General features: G+C 54.7%; 1 protein-coding gene across 1 annotated transcript; it reads left to right on the plus strand.

Annotated features, from left to right (window-relative positions):
- The first annotated feature begins 3811 nt into the window (after positions 1–3811).
- On the plus strand, positions 3812–14993 carry CDX1 (caudal type homeobox 1). The gene is made up of 3 exons (XM_005147204.2): positions 3812–4275; positions 14353–14498; positions 14737–14993. Exons 1-3 carry the CDS (start codon positions 3849–3851, stop codon positions 14941–14943), a joined length of 780 nt encoding a protein of 259 aa, XP_005147261.1. The 5' UTR covers positions 3812–3848; the 3' UTR covers positions 14944–14993.
- Positions 14994–16230: the final 1237 nt, after the last annotated feature.

Raw genomic sequence — 16230 nt, forward strand, 5'->3', positions numbered from 1 at the left:
CCAGGGTTTGTGCCATTTGCATTTTACCTGGAAAGCTGATCCAGATCCCTGGGGACCAGCTCTGTAGAGCCATCCTCAGCATGGGGACACAAGTGCCAGTGGAGATGCAGTCCAGGCACCTGGGAAAAGCCAAAGGGCATGTGGGAGTCTGCAGTGGGGCTGATGGAGGTGGGACAGGGGGTTGTCCTCTGCAAGAGGGTTGCACTGATGTCTGTTGCCAGAGAGGAGGGGATGCTCTTAGGTGTTCAGCGGAGTGGCTGTGCTTGCCCCATCCTTCCATTGCTCTCTGGGATGCTGCTCCTAAGGTTTACGGCAGGAATGATGCTCTCCCTTTCCTCCTGCAGCAGAAGGAAAGGCTGGGCTGGGGATGGGGGTCTCACAGCTCTGGGATGTGCTGGTCAGAGGCCACAGGTTTACTTTTGAGAGCAGCAGGGGCTGGGGGGAGCAGGGAGGCCAAGAACCCATGGGACTGACAGGGAGCTGGTGGGGCAGGAGGCTCTGGAAGGAAAAGGGAGTGAAAGGAGGCACCTACTTGATCCTCTGCAGGCATCTCCCTGTCCTGCTGAGCCCATGGTGGGGTTCAAAGCAGCCCGGGGAACAAGGCAGGGGTTGGTTCCTAGGGTGAGAGCCTCCTGCATGGGAGGAGGAGGTGATGGGGCTCTTTCTCCTGCAAACCTGCTCCATCTGTGATAGCTGCCTGCAGCCTGGCCCCGGGGACCTCCCCGCTCTCCCTTCCCCAGCCCTCCGGCTTCCAGGAGATGGCATCACTCGATCACGGATAGCAGCACCGAGCCCCAGGGAGTGCCTGGGGAGCCCTGACTGCTCTCCCTCTCTGCTGCATCTTCCTGGCTTCCATCAGGAATCTCAGGGGTAGAGCAGTAGCAGGAGCTCCGCAGGCTGGGTTTGGTGATGGGGGTCTCTGGGGTGATGGGGAGGGTACTGTTGTCTCCTATCACCCAGCTGGGGTCCCCTAAAGGTTGTGGCAGCCCTTAACCTTCTCACACATGGGACCCTGCAGTGGGTGTCATCCTGAGGCAACAAGGGTCACCAGCATCACCCTTCAGGCCCATTCTAGCAGCTTTGGTGAGCCCATGGAGGGAAGCCTCACCTGGCTCTTCCCCAGCATAAACTTCACCAGCCGTAATCCCCACCAGCAATAAACAGGACAAAGAAAAGGAAAAGAGGGAAGTTATTGTTGGTGCATCTTTATGGCCCAGTTGTCCTCTCCTGTCTGCTTGCCCCACACTGGGGAGCTGGTGGCAGGGCTGTGAGCAGGTACCTGGCGATGCTGCACCCCAATGAACCCTTCACCTGCTGAGGGATGCAGGATGTGGGCTGCTGCACCCACACCCCTTAATTATTGGTCCTCAGCAGCTGCCTGAGCCCTTGGCCTGAGCTCCAGGGGCTGGCAAAAGAGAAAGGGGTCCTGGCTGCCCATCACTGCCTGTGGGATACAGCCAGTGGCAGGAATAACCCCAGCATCCCCATCCCCAAAATACAGCCACCCCTGGGTTGGGACCCAGCAGCCACCTGCCTTCCACTATCTGCTCAGGGGGGAATTTTCTTCTTTTCTGACTTTTTTCCCCATTTTCTGAACCAGAATCTCTGCTGGCAGGAAGAGGAAGGCTTTGGCTCTCTTGTCTAAAGAAAGTCATGGCTATGCTGACACCTTGGGGAAAATCCAGGATAGATGGGGTTATAGAGCACATCAATCAATCTGTGCTGCAGTCTGAGCAGAGATGATCACTGAGTAGGATATCTATGATGGTCACCTTTGTCACTAGCTAGAACAAGGCTGGGCAAGGGGCTGGGGACACTGGGAGCACAGGAAGGATGCTGTAAATAACTCATCTCTCATGGTACCTCTGGCCTTGATCAGTCTCTGGAGGCAGATGCCAGCTCTGGGGGTGTTTTCCCATTGCTGGGACTTTGCTCCTTTCTTGCAAACCAGGCCCCTTACCTCTTTCCCATCTCCTCTGATCTTGTCCTGCCTCCCACTTCTTGCAGGGAGTGGATGTGCCATAGGGGCATCCATGCAATATTTTCAACCAGACTCAGCCAGAATCAGGCCTGCAGTGGGATGAGATGCCCGGGATTGATGCAGGGCTGCCGCAAGTCCACAGCTCCAGCGCTGGAGGTAGCTCCTGGTTGATTGCAGGTTGGGACCAGCAGCAGCCCGGCCTGCCTGTGTCTCGGAGGGCTGCGACATGGGTACAAGAAGCTCTCACAAAGTCCACCTTGAGCAAACAGATGACAGCAGTGCTGCAGGGGCTCGGGGACATGCCGATCCCTCCTTGAGCACAGCAGTGCTCAGGATGCTGTGGGGAGGAAGGGCTGGTGTGTGTGTGAGTGGGGCTCCATGGAGCACTCATGCTGTCCCCAGCCCAGCAGCTAATGCCACCAGCAGCAATGGGGCAAGAAATGGCTGTGCATCGAACGTACCGAGCTCCTCAAGTCAGAAAGGCTTTGCTGGGATTCTTACGGTTTTCCTGTTAAACCCCACAGATCTGAGCCAATCCCAGGCTGGGAACACTTCCCAAGTTCAAATCTGGAATCAGAAAAAGGCCTGAAAGTCTCTTATTTTATCTCCTCCTCTCAATTTCACCCTAAATCCCTTTCTTTTTCTGCCTTTTTTTCTCTCTTTTCTGTTCCTTGTCGTCACATTCCAGCTTGTCCATGTCCCAGAAGGGTGAGGACTGACCAGTCCTCTCCCTGCTCGTGTTTCCAGCAGGCAAATGGGACAGTGCAGAGTAAAAGGTAGAATTGGCCTTGGATGAGGTGACAAAGCAGCCTCCTGAAGCCTCTGTGGGGCTGTGCTTGGGTTTGAGGACAAAAAGCCAGCCTGTAAGTGATGACTGTGAGTACACGGTGGTGGCCAGCACAGCCAGGGGTGACAGCTTCACCAGGGCCTTGATTCTGCTTGGTTTTCCCTATCAGAAAACATGGAGATGGTTTTACTTCTTAAGGGAGAAAACAGGTGAGGAACAGCTCTTGCCACAGGGTCACAAGCCCCTCAGAGCCATGTCGGAGCCCAAGAGGTACCCGTTGGGTCCATGGTGGGGCTTTCCTTCCTCACACAGCTGGCTCTTTCTGTCCGACTGTCCTGCTCTCTGAGGCTGAGTTTTGTTATAGGGGTTGGAGGGATGGGTTTGCCCTGGAGTAACCGCAGGGGCACCCAGTGCCTTCCCTTCCCACCAGACCCCCTTTTCCATATCAGTTGGATGTTGCTGCCAGGCATGGGAAAGCAGCACAATGAAGTATGGGTTTGATACCACCCAGCATCAGTGCTGATGGCAGACACAGCCCAGTTCGTCCCCTGCCCATAACCAGGCTTAAATAAAAGTGCTTATCCCAAGGCATACTCCTTCTGGGGTACAGACGGCTGCAGAGATGGGGTGTGCTCCCTTGGGGCATGCTCATGGGATGCCCTTGTGTCCCCAAAGCCGGCTGCTACAAAGGGACCATATCTGGTAGCATGAGGACAGCTGTGGGGTGGTGACAGCGAAGGGACACGGGGTCCCCAGTGCTCCCAGGGGTCACCCAGTGCCTGGTCCCTGCTGCAGCTGGGGTGGGAGGTTTGCATTGTCCCCCCTCACCCGCTGGGGTTCCTGCACTTTGAAATGCAAACCTGCCTTTCAATGCAAATGCTGCGAGAGGTTGGGCCCAATAAAAGCCTGTGGGCAGGGAGGTGCCTGGCCCCAGGACACAGCTCCCCAAGGCGCCCAGGTGAGCGGTGGAGAAGGAGGAGCAGCCACCTCCTGCCAAACCAAACCCAACCAAACCGAGCCCAAGGCGGCCGCAGTCGGCGGCGCGGCACCGCAGCATGTGCATGGAGCCGGCCAGGGAAGATGTATGTAGGTTATCTTCTGGATAAGGACACCAACATGTATCCCAGCCCCGTCCGGCACCCTGGCCTCAACCTCAACCCACAGAACTACGTGCCGGCGCCGCCTCAGTACTCAGACTTCGCCAGCTACCACCATGTGCCGGGGATTAACAACGACCTGCACCACGGGCAGCCGGCGGCTGCCTGGGGCTCTCCCTATACCCCTGCCAAGGAGGACTGGCATTCCTATGGGACCCCTGCTACGCCTTCCACTGCCAGCCCCGGGCAGTTTGGTTTCAGCCCCCCAGATTTTAACCCCATTCAGCCCCCGGGCTCTGGACTCCTGCCTCCGCCCATCAGCAGCTCGGTTCCCCAGCTCTCCCCTAATGCCCAGAGACGCACCCCGTATGAGTGGATGAGGCGCAGCATTCCCAGCACCAGCAGCAGCGGTAAGGAAAACCCCTCAGCACTGCTCCCCTGCGCCATCCCTGGGATTGAAGTCCTGCGGGGCCGGATCCTGCTCTGTGGCTTTCCCTGCCCAGGAGGGACAGCACGCTCCTGCCTTCACCGTGGTGCCTGGCCCCAGGCTGCAGGCCGACCCCACCACTATTGTGGCAGGGGCTGAGGATGGGCAGGGAGGGCACCATCCTTCCGTGCTGTTGCTAGCTGGGGTTCTATGGTTGGAAAGTCCTTTTCTCAGCCCGTCTCTGCTCCTGAACCTCTGCTCTCACCTGGTAGGATGAGCAGAGCCAGAGACCCCACAGATCCTGGGGCTCAGCAGTCCCAAGGGGGGTTGGATGAGGTGCCTTGTATGTGCAGGGGTTAGCATGTGGGGCTACAGCTGTGCGTGAGTGTGAGCTGGTATGCAACTGAGTGTGAGCGCCCAGGTATGGGCATGTGCAAGGTGCCTTATGCTGAGTGCATGTGTACTCTGTGTGTGCATGTGTGCAGGGACAGTACTGTATATATATACGCAGAGGGAAAGTGCCACATGTGCTGTGTGTGTGTGTGTAAGGTGTATTCAGTGCACATGATGTGCTGTAGGCTCTATGTGGGTGTAAGCAGCATGTGTGTATGGGGGATGCTGCACGCTCCATGGGTGCACACGCAGTGCTGTGTGTGCATGGTGTGCGCAAAGCGTGGTGCCTTTGGGGACAGTGCCACGTGGAGGGTGCATGTGGGTGCTCCAGGAGCAGCACAACTACATGTGCATGTGCACAGCGTGTGGGTGCCGTGCACTCCATGAACAGGTACCCCCCTCCTCTCCCTACCTCTGCTCTGCTGTCCCCGGGGTCCTGTCCCCATGTGCCCGGGGTCCTGTCCCCGCTGAACTCCTGACCTAGGGCCGGGGGGAAGCGTCTGGGTGACCCCAGTCCCCTGCCCCTGGGGCCCTGCTCCCCACTTCAAAGGCACTGGGCAGATCCCCCTTGGGGGCAGCCCAAATTGACAAGGGCTTGGCTTTGTCATGGAGATGGTGGCCGGCTCCTTTGGCAGGGAGGTGAGGTGCGGGGCCCTTTGTCCTGCCCTGCCCGTGCCCTTTCATCTCCCTCTCCAGGCTGTGATCCCGCTGCCACCCCAGCCTCGAACCTCTGCCCACCAGCCCTGCCAGGACCCACCACCCCTGTCCCTCTGTTGTGCTGGCCATGGGCTCTCCTGAGCCCTGCTGAGGCCAAACTCACTACAGGAGTGGCTCTGGGCATCTCCTGGGGGCAGGTTTGCTTTCGGTTACTGCCATCCCATATCCCTGGGTAAGGGCTCTCTGTTTGCAAAGTGTCTCCAACTTTAGGCTTGTTTCTGGCTACCTGCTGACTGAGACCCATGTAGAGACCCTCATGTGAGGGGGTAGTGTAGATGTGCCTGGGGTCTTCCAGCATGGAAAATAGCTCCTCTGATTTGTCACATTCATGTGGCAGGGATGGGGCTGTCCCAGTGGGATCAGTGACTGCAGTGGAGCAGGCAGAACATTCCAATGAATGTAAACCATCAGCCTGGATTCAGAAGGCAGAGGGGAGAGGCAGGCTGGTGTTTCCTGGCCCATTTTAAGCACTGCATAGACCTATTTAGGGAAAATGCCTCCCCTCATACTCAGTGATGGAGACCCACAGATGTGCCAGGGCTTGGGGTTTTCCTCTGTCCTGGGATGGAAGTGGGGGTGATCCTGCAGCCCCCCCAAGCTGCTGGGACACCACCACTTCTGCAGGCTTTGTAGGTCTGAACCTTTCAGTTTCTTCTGAGGAGAGAGGTAGGAGGGAAAATTAATGAGAGGAGAAAGAAAGACATGAGCACAGCTCTCGTGTGGATCAAGGGCATGGCTCTGCACCCAGCAGTGGGCCCGAGATAAAACTGGGGCTTGAAAGTGCCTCTGATTGAGTTAGATGACAATTGAGTTGATTCAGTTCTGGAAAGCTATCATTAGTTGCTCAGTTTGTATCTCTTAGATTAAATACATACAAAGGGACAAGTAGATCAGCCTTGTTCTCTTTGCACACAGAGGAGGAGCTACCCCAACAAAGCCACAGTGATGTAGGGATGGGTGCTGGGGTGAAGGCCCCTTTCTTGCGGTGCTTCCTTGGAATGGATGACCAGTGAGATCCCTTTCTAAGGCATTTGCAGATGCAGGACCTGTCCTTGCATCTCTGCTGACTCTAAACCCAGTGTTGCTGGTGCTAAGCAGCTGCAGGATTTGACCATAGTGGGACTATGTGCTGGGAGACAGTGGGATACAGCTTGTGTTTTCCAGGGCTGCCCATCAAATATAAAAAGAGCCCTTCTCCTTTAAACTTGAAAGAGAGCAGGGCAGAGATGGGTTTGACAGAGATAGGGGTGGAATTCTGAGATGAATCACTTTATTGAAATCAATAAACCAGACTTTAATCAGTGTGGATTGATTAACAACCCATCTCACCGCAGTGGGAATAGGAAATGAATACGCGGCTCTTTTGCTATAAATATCAACAGTTTCATTGCGAATGCTATAAATCATAATACTTCAGAGGGTTGTAAATTAAGGTTCCCTCTCTGTCTTGCCTTGTATAAACAACTCTTGGCCGTAGTTTGAAAGCTGTTGGGAATGAGCTATGCGGTGGTAGCAGAAGACTTTGCACAGGGAATATGAGTGTGTTGGGGCTTCTGCAAATGCAATCCAGAGGCTGAGGGAAACCAGCGAGCAATCTCCCAGTGATTCAGGGCAGAGTCAGGCTTTACAGGGAGTGATTCTATATACCTGCTGCTAAATACGTGCTTGCTTCACCCAGCTGAGCCAAGGTGAACCTGCAGCAGAAGGGACTGCAACACCAGAGGGCCAGTGCTGGAAATCAGGACTTCGAGGGGCCCAAGCTGGAAGATTGGCCTCATTTCTCCCTCTCATGTCACCTCTTTTTCTGCTCATAAAATGTTCATGAGCAGCGTGACAGAGCCTCAGCTTCCTCCTTATTCACCATTATTTGCAAACTTCCCTGTGAATTGCAGCCCGGCTCTATAAAAAGCTCAGGAAGGCGCTGGAAGCAGCGGCTGCCTGGACTTTGAAATTCACCCCCTGCTCCTTATTTATGCAAATCCTCAGATACTGCCTCGGGTCTGCCTTTTAGGTCACTAATCGACCCCGGGCCACAGGGCTAAATATTGCAAGCGAAAGTGCTATTGGGGCATCCCTTGCAGAGGTGAATGTGCTCAGGGCTTCACGGCATCAGTGCCTTTGGTGCCCGGGCAGGATGTGGGATGATGGAGAGCAAATAGTGATGCTCTGAGCATGGCGAGTGGCTATCCGCTGGGTGTGCAGTTTTCCATCTCAGTTTTCACATTTTCCAGCTTTATTTGTTGCCCTAATGAGATCTGTGAAAAACTGGAGGAAAGACTAAAAACCCCAATAATGAGATAGAATCATTTTCCCTGGACAGGCAAGGCTCATGTGTACATTTTGGGGTGATGATGGTAGCTGGAGGACAGTGTGTTTCCCCAGTCAGTCCCTACATGGAGTGGGGGACCCCTCTTTAGGAGATGGCTGTTCCCTGTAAGACTCTGCTCCTCCAGGTCTCTTGGTGTCTGCATGCATCAGGCTCCATCAGTCTTCTCCCCTTGAATTATTAACCCACAACCTGCTCCTGGCCCCCGGTGGGATTTGTTGCCTGCTCAGCCTGCTGGCCAAGGTACAGGCTCCCAAACTTTCCTAGAATTGACTTCCTTGAACAAAAAGGACTTCCCTGGAGCACCAGCAGTACCTACGTGATGGGCTTGGCCACCTAATACCCCAGGATTAGCAGAGGGACACTTTAAACCTCTGGTCAATGACAGATGTTTCCTACAAGGGGAACCTTCAAGGACGCTCACTCCAGTGCTGTTAGCTTTGAGATTGCCTGGATAAGGGGATGGATTCTTCCACTCTTTCTGCCTCATAGTAAGGATGGGCTGAGCCCTATTGGGTGGTGAGGGGGGCTAGGAGTCCTGGTGCGCAGATAGGACCACCAGCGCCTTGCTGTCCTCTTCCTGCCACAGCCACGCCAAATCCATCCGGGTGACAGAGCTGGATGAGCCGGTTCCAGGCTCAGTGCCATGGGGCTGGTGTGAAGGTGATGCTCTGAAAGGGGCTGTTTCCAGCCCACATGAGCTGGCTAGCCCTGGCTGCCCTAGTGCGGTGTTTGACCCGGCACAGGAGCCTGGTTGGCAGCACTTGGCTCAGCACTCATAAAACCATGGGAGCAACTGAAGGAACCTGCTGGTTGCCAAAATAAAGGGTTGAATCACTGCAGGGCTGGGAAATGCCACAGTGCCCAGCCTCGGGGTTGGAGCATCTCCTGTCGTATTGCTCCATGTCCAAGGACATGGGGCTAGGATTAGGAACTACCGGGTCCCTGCAACCACCAGCAACCTGCTCCTCATCCCTTTGGGGTTTGCAGCTCTTGGGAGGAAGATGAGGCTTGCAGGAGGAGTGGCTTTGCCCATGGGTGTGGGTGCAGATCTGGCCCCATCCTGCTGTGCCAGCAGTACAGAGCCCAGCCAGGGCCAGCCTGTGCTTCTGCGCACTGGTCTGTGCTCCTCGAATCCAGCTCTTCACCCAAGTCATTCTGCCCCTTCCCAGAGACCAGGGCTGACCTGCATGGCTCTGTCATGCACCAAGCCCCAGTCTCTGCCTCCTGACTCCCCCAGCCTCCAGCCATGCAGCCACACACTGACTTACAGCAAAGCTTCTTTGAAAGCACAGAGCTCGATCCTCTGTGCAGGAGGCTATAAAGCATCAGATCAAGTGGTGTGGTTCTGAAAGGGAAACATTTCCAGTGCAATGTACCAACCTGAATCAGGTTTTATCCCTTGTGGGTGCCCATGGGAGCATTGCTGCCGCTCTGAAGTCCTTGACACCAGGAATAAACCCCCACATTGGGACAATGTCATGCAAACAGCCATGCACAGAGCTACCCTGGGGGTAGGAGGTTTGCTGGGACCCTCAGCACCCTCAGGCATAGATGAGTCCTGCCTTCAACACTGATGGCTGAAATGCTCATTTCCCCAACTTGGAGCTGCAGGAGACTTGGCAGGGTCCATTGGGTATGGACTCATCCATCCTTCCTTTCTTCCATCATCCCTTTCCTCCGCAGTACAGAGACATTCAATACGCTGGGGGGTGTGTGGTTCTTCTCACCCAGTTTTTGACACCCGACAGTTGTCTAAACCCAACACATTTTGTCAGAGGAATGATCTCAGGCAGGGATCTGGGGAAGGATTGCCCTCTGGAGGGGCTCATTTCTCGCTGGTGGTAATGAAGCAAGCCACATGGCTCTGGTTCTTTACCCTGTGTTGGTCCTCCCATCCATCACTCCTCCGTTTCCTGTGGCAAAGGAGAAATAGCTGAGGATATTGAAGCATGCACGGAAGGGGGAAGGCTTGTGAACACCCTGACTTGCACGTTCCCAGCATTCAGGGAGGGTGGGGGGATTGGGTTTATCCCCCTTCCAGACCACAGAGGAGCGTGGGTGCTTTGGGGAGGCTGCTAAAGCAGGAGAGGAAACGAGGGGAGCAAGCAAGTGTGGGGTAGGGGGGCAGAGGGAGGTGTCAGTCGGTGCAGACTTCGGGATTCCCATTGCCAGTGGGTTTAGGACACTGAAATGAGCTGGGCTGTGTGTCCCGAGCAGCAGCATCCCTGCTGCACAGCACGGCTGCTGTCACTGCTGCTCGGCAGAAAGAGCATCGACCCCTGCTCACAGAGGCAGCTGGAGCACATCTGGCTGCCAGATGAGTGTGGCTCCAGCCAGCCTGGAGGCCCCTGAGCTTCAGGAGCTGACCCCAGCTCTCTCCTGGGTCTGTGGTCTCTGTCACGGGGCATTGCTCTGCTGTCCCTATGCTGAAGGAAGGGGGTTTAAGCTGCCCAGAGTCCCACCAGTCCCAAGGCTCTGACCCTGGGACTCCACTACTTATGTACCTCAGTTTCTCCACACATAGCATTGCCTAATCTATGGCAGAGGTGGGGAAAAGTTTTCCCTGATGCTTTCCCTGTGGAGGAATGGCAAACCCTGATAGAGCACTAATTGTTCTGGGGTGGGAGGATGAAGCAGCTCTATCATGGAGAGAAAGCACCCACCGCAGTGATGGGGGAAGAGACACCCCTTCTTGCTGCACTGTAACTCCAGTGTGGACAAGTTCTTCCCTTGGTTCTCACTGGTGATGGGACTTTCCCACCTGCTGCTCCTCAGCATTAGAATCTTGTAGTGCCATCAGATAACGTGGAGCCAGGTATCCAGTGCAGACAGACGAGGCTGTACAGATGGAGCCAGTGCATGGCCAGAGCTCTGCCAGGAAGGTGACAGCACGCAGGGCAGCTCCAGGAGCACATTGCCCAGGCTCTTCACACCAATCATGCGAGGAGCTGCTGTGCAATGGGGCGAGCAGAGCTGCCCAGCAGCCTGGCAGAGACACCTCTGTCCCCCCTGCCAGCACCTCCTGTCCAAGGTGTCCCCAGGCCTCCGCAATGGGGCACAACACCCAGCACCATGATGGGCTCTCCTCTTGGTGCCTCCACAAGTGGGTCAGGGTTGCCCTGATCAAAGCCCTGATGGCTGCACGGTGGCTCCCCACATAGTCAGGGTTTGCTGCTGCTGCTGCAATTTGGAGCTGCTTTGACCTGTGAAATAGAGACCTTTGGGAAAGCCGTGCGGGTTTATGCTCCTCACTGCTGGCAGCCACGCTGCTCCTGCTGTGGCTGGGAGGGGTGTGTACTGTGGATGGGGATCTCTGTTCAGAGATGGCCTGATCCCCTCCTCGCCGTGCTGGGTGCATTGTTCTGTGGGACTGGGAGAAGTTCCAAATAACACACATCAAATTTTGCTCCCTCGCTGTTCTCCACCTCCTCCCAGGGTGCCACTGCCACCCCACAGTTACTTTCCTTCCTGGTTTGAACCAGTCCCTTCCCAGCTGTTCTTGGAGATCCTCAATAGCCTCAAAATACCCCATATTACCTGTTAGGGTGTTTGGGGCACAGTTTCTTATTGAAAACATCCCTTGGACACATCAGGGCTGGAGAGGGGGAATTACCACCTCTCTGAGAGGCTCCACCATAGCCATGAGGCTGCAGAGCCCTGGATGATGGGCACAGGGTTCTAATTGGATTTATCCTTCCCCTGCCAGGCTCCTGACCCAGTCCAGGGCAGGAACTCCATCCCTGGGGCAGGGATGCCATGGGGAATGGATCCAGGCTGGGGTCGGGACCCCATCCTCCCACGTGTGTGTGAGCATGAGTGCGTGTGCGTGCACACTCAGGAGCGCGTCCCTTGGGGTTTGCACAGCACATTAAAGCCGTTCCCTTATCTAATCACGGCTCAGGTGAGTGCTATTAGGGTTATACATTAACAGGAGTAATGATACCCTCTCCCCATGCAGCCATTGGCCCTGCCTTGATCCCAAAGCTGAAACCACTCCCACTGGCCCTGTGGATGGCTCCGTCTGGCTGCCTGAGCAGTTCCTTTGCCTGGTCTTTTGGGGACAAGCAGGAGGCACTTGAAATGCCTATCAGGGCTGAAAGGGTCCAGCGGCTGTGCTAGGGGGCATCGCCAGCACTTTATCCTCTGTACATCCCATCCATGCTCCCGCCTGGTGAAGCAGCTCCGGGTTATCCTGCCTGTGGGATAGCTTGGTCCATGTCCACTGGACTTCCCTGGAAATGTGAGAGTGGTTCCATGCCTTTGCTCAGCCATGCTCCCCACTGCAGTACTAGGTTTTCCCCATAGGGATGAGGGCTCCCTATAAGGAGTTTGTCTGAATTTCCTCTTTCCTTTCACAGAGCCAAAAAAAGTCTCCAGGAGAGAGTTAAGTGTAACCCAGCATTCATATTCAAGGTGGTTGAATTATTCATTGTCAACAGTATTTCTTGCGAATCCTTTTCCTTATCTCTCAGTACACTCTCAAGACATTCCCGAATACAGCAAACACCCGAAACCAGCAATTAGTCGAGAGGAATAACTCCATCATTGGCTTGGTCAGGAGATCTCTGCTTTGAGACTTCGCTATCTTATACTGGGCATCGAGAGACTGGTGCCAGCTCACACACTGAAGACTCACCAGCACAGCCAGTAGCTGCCAGACCTGAGGCAAAGCACAGGCTTCCTCAAGGATGAAGAGGGAAGAGGGAATAACAAAGAGCAGGCTGTGATGGATCTGTTTACAGCTGCAGCGTAATTCTTGCTGAAATTCATGGCATATGTGGTATTCACAAACCGCCTTATTTCTTTATTCTTTAATTTTTTTTCACGTTATCTGTCAATTCCTTTGCTTTCCAGCTGTGTTTTTTTACCACAAGCAGCAGCATTCAAATAGCAACATTGCGAATAAGATAATTTTTAAATCATTATCTCTTCAAAAAGGTTTCTGCTTTCAAACGAAAGACAAAAAAAGAGGTAGATTTCTATGAGAAAAAAAGCCTTGTAGGAGTCCCTGATTCCAGAGCTGACAGAGGAGCCTGGTTTCTCACGGAGCTGTTAAACCTTGCATCAATCTCCACCAGCACAGCTGGTTTATTCCCTAACTCCCTGGGAATTGCTGTGGTTGCAAATTGAGCCCAGGTCCCTCCTGGGCTGGGATGCAGGATCCTTCCCACACTGATGAACCCTTCTCCATGGTATGGACAAGGACCCAGTGGTTCCCCAGTATCACTCCAGCCCAACACTGTGCCATGGTCAGGTTTGTTCTGAGCTGCCAAAGAGGAGACAAGAAGCCAGCAATGCTGTTGTGGACCCCTCGTGCATGAAACCACTGCGTTTCAGCCGTGCCCCTGCAGACATCTCCATGCACATCTTGCTCAATCAAGTCACCTTTCTTACCCTGCTTTTGCCTTCAGTCACCCTGTGTGGCCAGAGGCAGGCTTGCTCTCAGTGGTGGTGAGGAGGGATTGGGTGCTCACTTTGAACAACCCTAGGATGAGCTGAGCTCCACACTCTGAAGTGGTGATTGAATTCATCATAGCCCTCAAGTATGAGTTAGTGGCTAAAGACTGGAGGTCTGGTTTCTGTTCCTGGCCATCTTGCAGCCTTGTTATGCTCCTACTTTCTTTCAAGCTGGAGAGTTTCACTGCTTCTTGGGGACCACACTGGGCTTCCAGCCATCACCCTACACTCACATCGTGATAAGCCAGCACCTCCAGGGCAATGGCAGGAGTACAGAGAGTGTCACAGTCATGGAAACTGGGTACTAAATTGAATCATGGGGCTGCTGCTTTTGTGCCTGGGAGCCTGGGGTCAAGTCCCAGCAGGGTAAGACGTCTCTTGTGCCCACCCCAGCTCCCACTTGCACCCAGGGGCTCTTCTACAAGTGTTTTGCCAGGACCTTTGCTGTGCCTTGTTTGTTTAGCAGAAAAGCAGCTGCCTTTTTGCATCCCATGGGATGCTGTGAGCGAAATGAGCCAGAGGGAGCCCCTCTCCCACTCACAGCATACCATGGCCATGGGTTGTCCTGTCTCTAATGCTCTTTTACATTTATCCTTCAGCATAAGAAGTGGCTTAGGAAAATCCCCACCTGCTCACAATGAGGAGGAGGGAGAGAAATAAAATTGAGTTGGCTGAGAAACACATTTGCAGCCTGGGGTTGGAGTTCTGCTCTGTGGAGATTCTCTGATCTCTGGTTAGAGTCTCTGAAGCACAGCTCTGCTCTACACCACCCAAACTCCTGCTGCCACTAGGGATGGTATTGCTGAGACTTGTCCTCAGCCCACCATAGGGCTTGTAGCTCCTCTTGGGGACAGTGTCTCATGGCACATGGGATTTATGGTCCATCTTCTCGGGATGCCTTTGAATCCCTCCTGCTCTTTCCACCAGTCAATCTCCCCAAAGCCCAGGTACTTTCCAATATGGAAACACACCCTGATGCTTACCAGGATGGCCATTAAATCTAGTAGGAGTCTCCTGACTCTCACACTGGTCCCCAGCGCATTGCCATGCTTCTCCTCAGCTCTCCACAGGTGGTTGTGTATGTCCTCTGTGCCCCTGGGGATGCATCTACCCCTCCACTGCTCCCCTTTACCCACTCATGCCCTGCTCTGCTCTCTCTGCCAGGCAAAACCAGAACGAAAGACAAGTACCGGGTAGTGTACACGGACCACCAGCGCCTGGAGCTGGAGAAGGAATTTCACTACAGCCGCTACATCACCATCCGCCGCAAGGCCGAGCTGGCCACTGCCCTGGGGCTCACCGAGCGGCAGGTCAGTGCTGCAGCATCCCAAATAGCCACATCCAGGCAGAGATGGGGATGGAGAGAGGAAGGGATGCAGCCCAAGCAGGCAGTGCTGGTCCCACCTTGCTCCACACACCTCCCTTCTCTTCCAAACTCTGGGATGCCCTCCCTGCCCCAGGGGGACCCTGAGGGTTGTCATCTGCATCCATCCCCATCTCTGCCATCCCCATCTCTGCACTATCTCTGACATCTTCATTCTTCCACAGGTGAAAATCTGGTTTCAGAACAGGAGGGCAAAAGAGAGGAAGGTGAACAAGAAGAAGATGCAGCAGCAGAACCAGCCCACCAGCACCACCACACCAACCTCACCGGCTGTCAGCACGCTGGGACCCATCGGAGGTCTCTGCAGCAGCAGTGCCTCGAACCTTGTCTCCTCATCTCCACTTACCATCAAGGAAGAATTCATGCCTTAACCCCCTTCACCAGCTACAGACTCCAAGAGATAAGCACTATGCAGCAGAGCCCGGCCAGCCCATGTGCTCTGAAAAGTGACAGCCCCTTCCCAAAGACATGATGGACCCTGACTGAGCCAACAGGGTGGGCAGCGAGGCTGGGCAAGGTGGCACCGGGACCAACCCAAGGGGCTGATGGGTTCTCTCCTATGGGAAAACCATAGGGTAGGTAGTACTGCTCTCCTGTGGACACATGCACAGGTCTGGTCTCCAATACTTGTAGCCCAAAGCAAAGTCCTAATGTCAGCAGAAGGAAGGGGGTGGTGGAGGAGGATGACTTTCCTGTGCTGCTTCAGGTGGAGCTGGTAGGATGCTCCCTCCTGTCCTGTTTGGTGCTTTTGGAGCAGTTCGAACAAGACTGGACTGAAAAGAGACCTGGCTGAACTCAAGGCAGAACAAGTTTCTGATGAGCTGTTCTCCTGGATCTGCTGTCCTGGGAAGGGGGATGCCGAAGGCAGAGCAAGTTGGACTGCAGGAGCCAGGCAGGTCTCTTGGCTGTAGGATCCAATGGGGGACTCCTTCAAACCATGGTGATTGTGATGAGCTGGAGCACATCCTTGACAAGACACCCCGCACCTCCTCACCGACATTCCCCACTATCCCATAGTGCCCATTCCTGTGTTCCCAGCTCTGCCCCTGCAGCCACAGAGGGCCACAGGGAGATGTGTGCAGCAGCCCATGGTGAAGCGGCACTGCACCATCCTCTACCTGCGGCACAGAGAGGAGAGGAGGGAACCAGGCACAGACACACAGGTGTCAGACCACTCTGCTGAGCCCTGAGACCACTTTCATATAGGGAATAGGAGGAGAATGAGAAGGCTTACCGCTGGGACAGGATGCAAGGACCGGACCCAGGTCCAGAAGGACCGATACCAGGAGAGCTTTAGGGTGCTGTTCCAAAGGACCGCAATCACCAAGGGTAATGGGAGCTGCTGCCAGGGTGGGCAGGGAGTGTCTCAGGCAGAGGAAGGGCTGGCACATGCTCTGGTGTTAGGTGATGGAGAAGTGGTTTCCAGAAAGACAGCGGATTTTCTTCAAAGCCCAAAGGACTCCAGGTTTTGTTCTCCCTGTCTGCCCCATCCTCCATGCGCTGCATCACCTCTTGCCTGCTCTGTGTCAGTCGCTTTTCCTGCTGGTGAGCTGCAGCTGAAATTTCCCTTTATCCTGCTGTGTCCTGACTGCTTCATTGGTCTGGCTCAACTTACAGCCCAGCTTCAAATGCCCCAAAGGTCACTGGGTGCAACTGGA

Source organism: Melopsittacus undulatus, chromosome 10 (genome assembly GCF_012275295.1).
Source record: "Melopsittacus undulatus isolate bMelUnd1 chromosome 10, bMelUnd1.mat.Z, whole genome shotgun sequence".
NCBI classification, from domain to species: domain Eukaryota; kingdom Metazoa; phylum Chordata; class Aves; order Psittaciformes; family Psittaculidae; genus Melopsittacus; species Melopsittacus undulatus.

Bases quoted from the DNA above. Each gene is read 5' to 3' on its own strand.
- CDX1 (XM_005147204.2), top strand. From the start codon at position 3,849: ATGTATGTAGGTTATCTTCTGGATAAGGACACCAACATGTATCCCAGC. The intron at 4,276-14,352 runs GTAAGGAAAACC...TCTCTCTGCCAG, and splicing joins TCCCAGCACCAGCAGCAGCG to GCAAAACCAGAACGAAAGAC. The intron at 14,499-14,736 runs GTCAGTGCTGCA...ATTCTTCCACAG, and splicing joins TGGGGCTCACCGAGCGGCAG to GTGAAAATCTGGTTTCAGAA.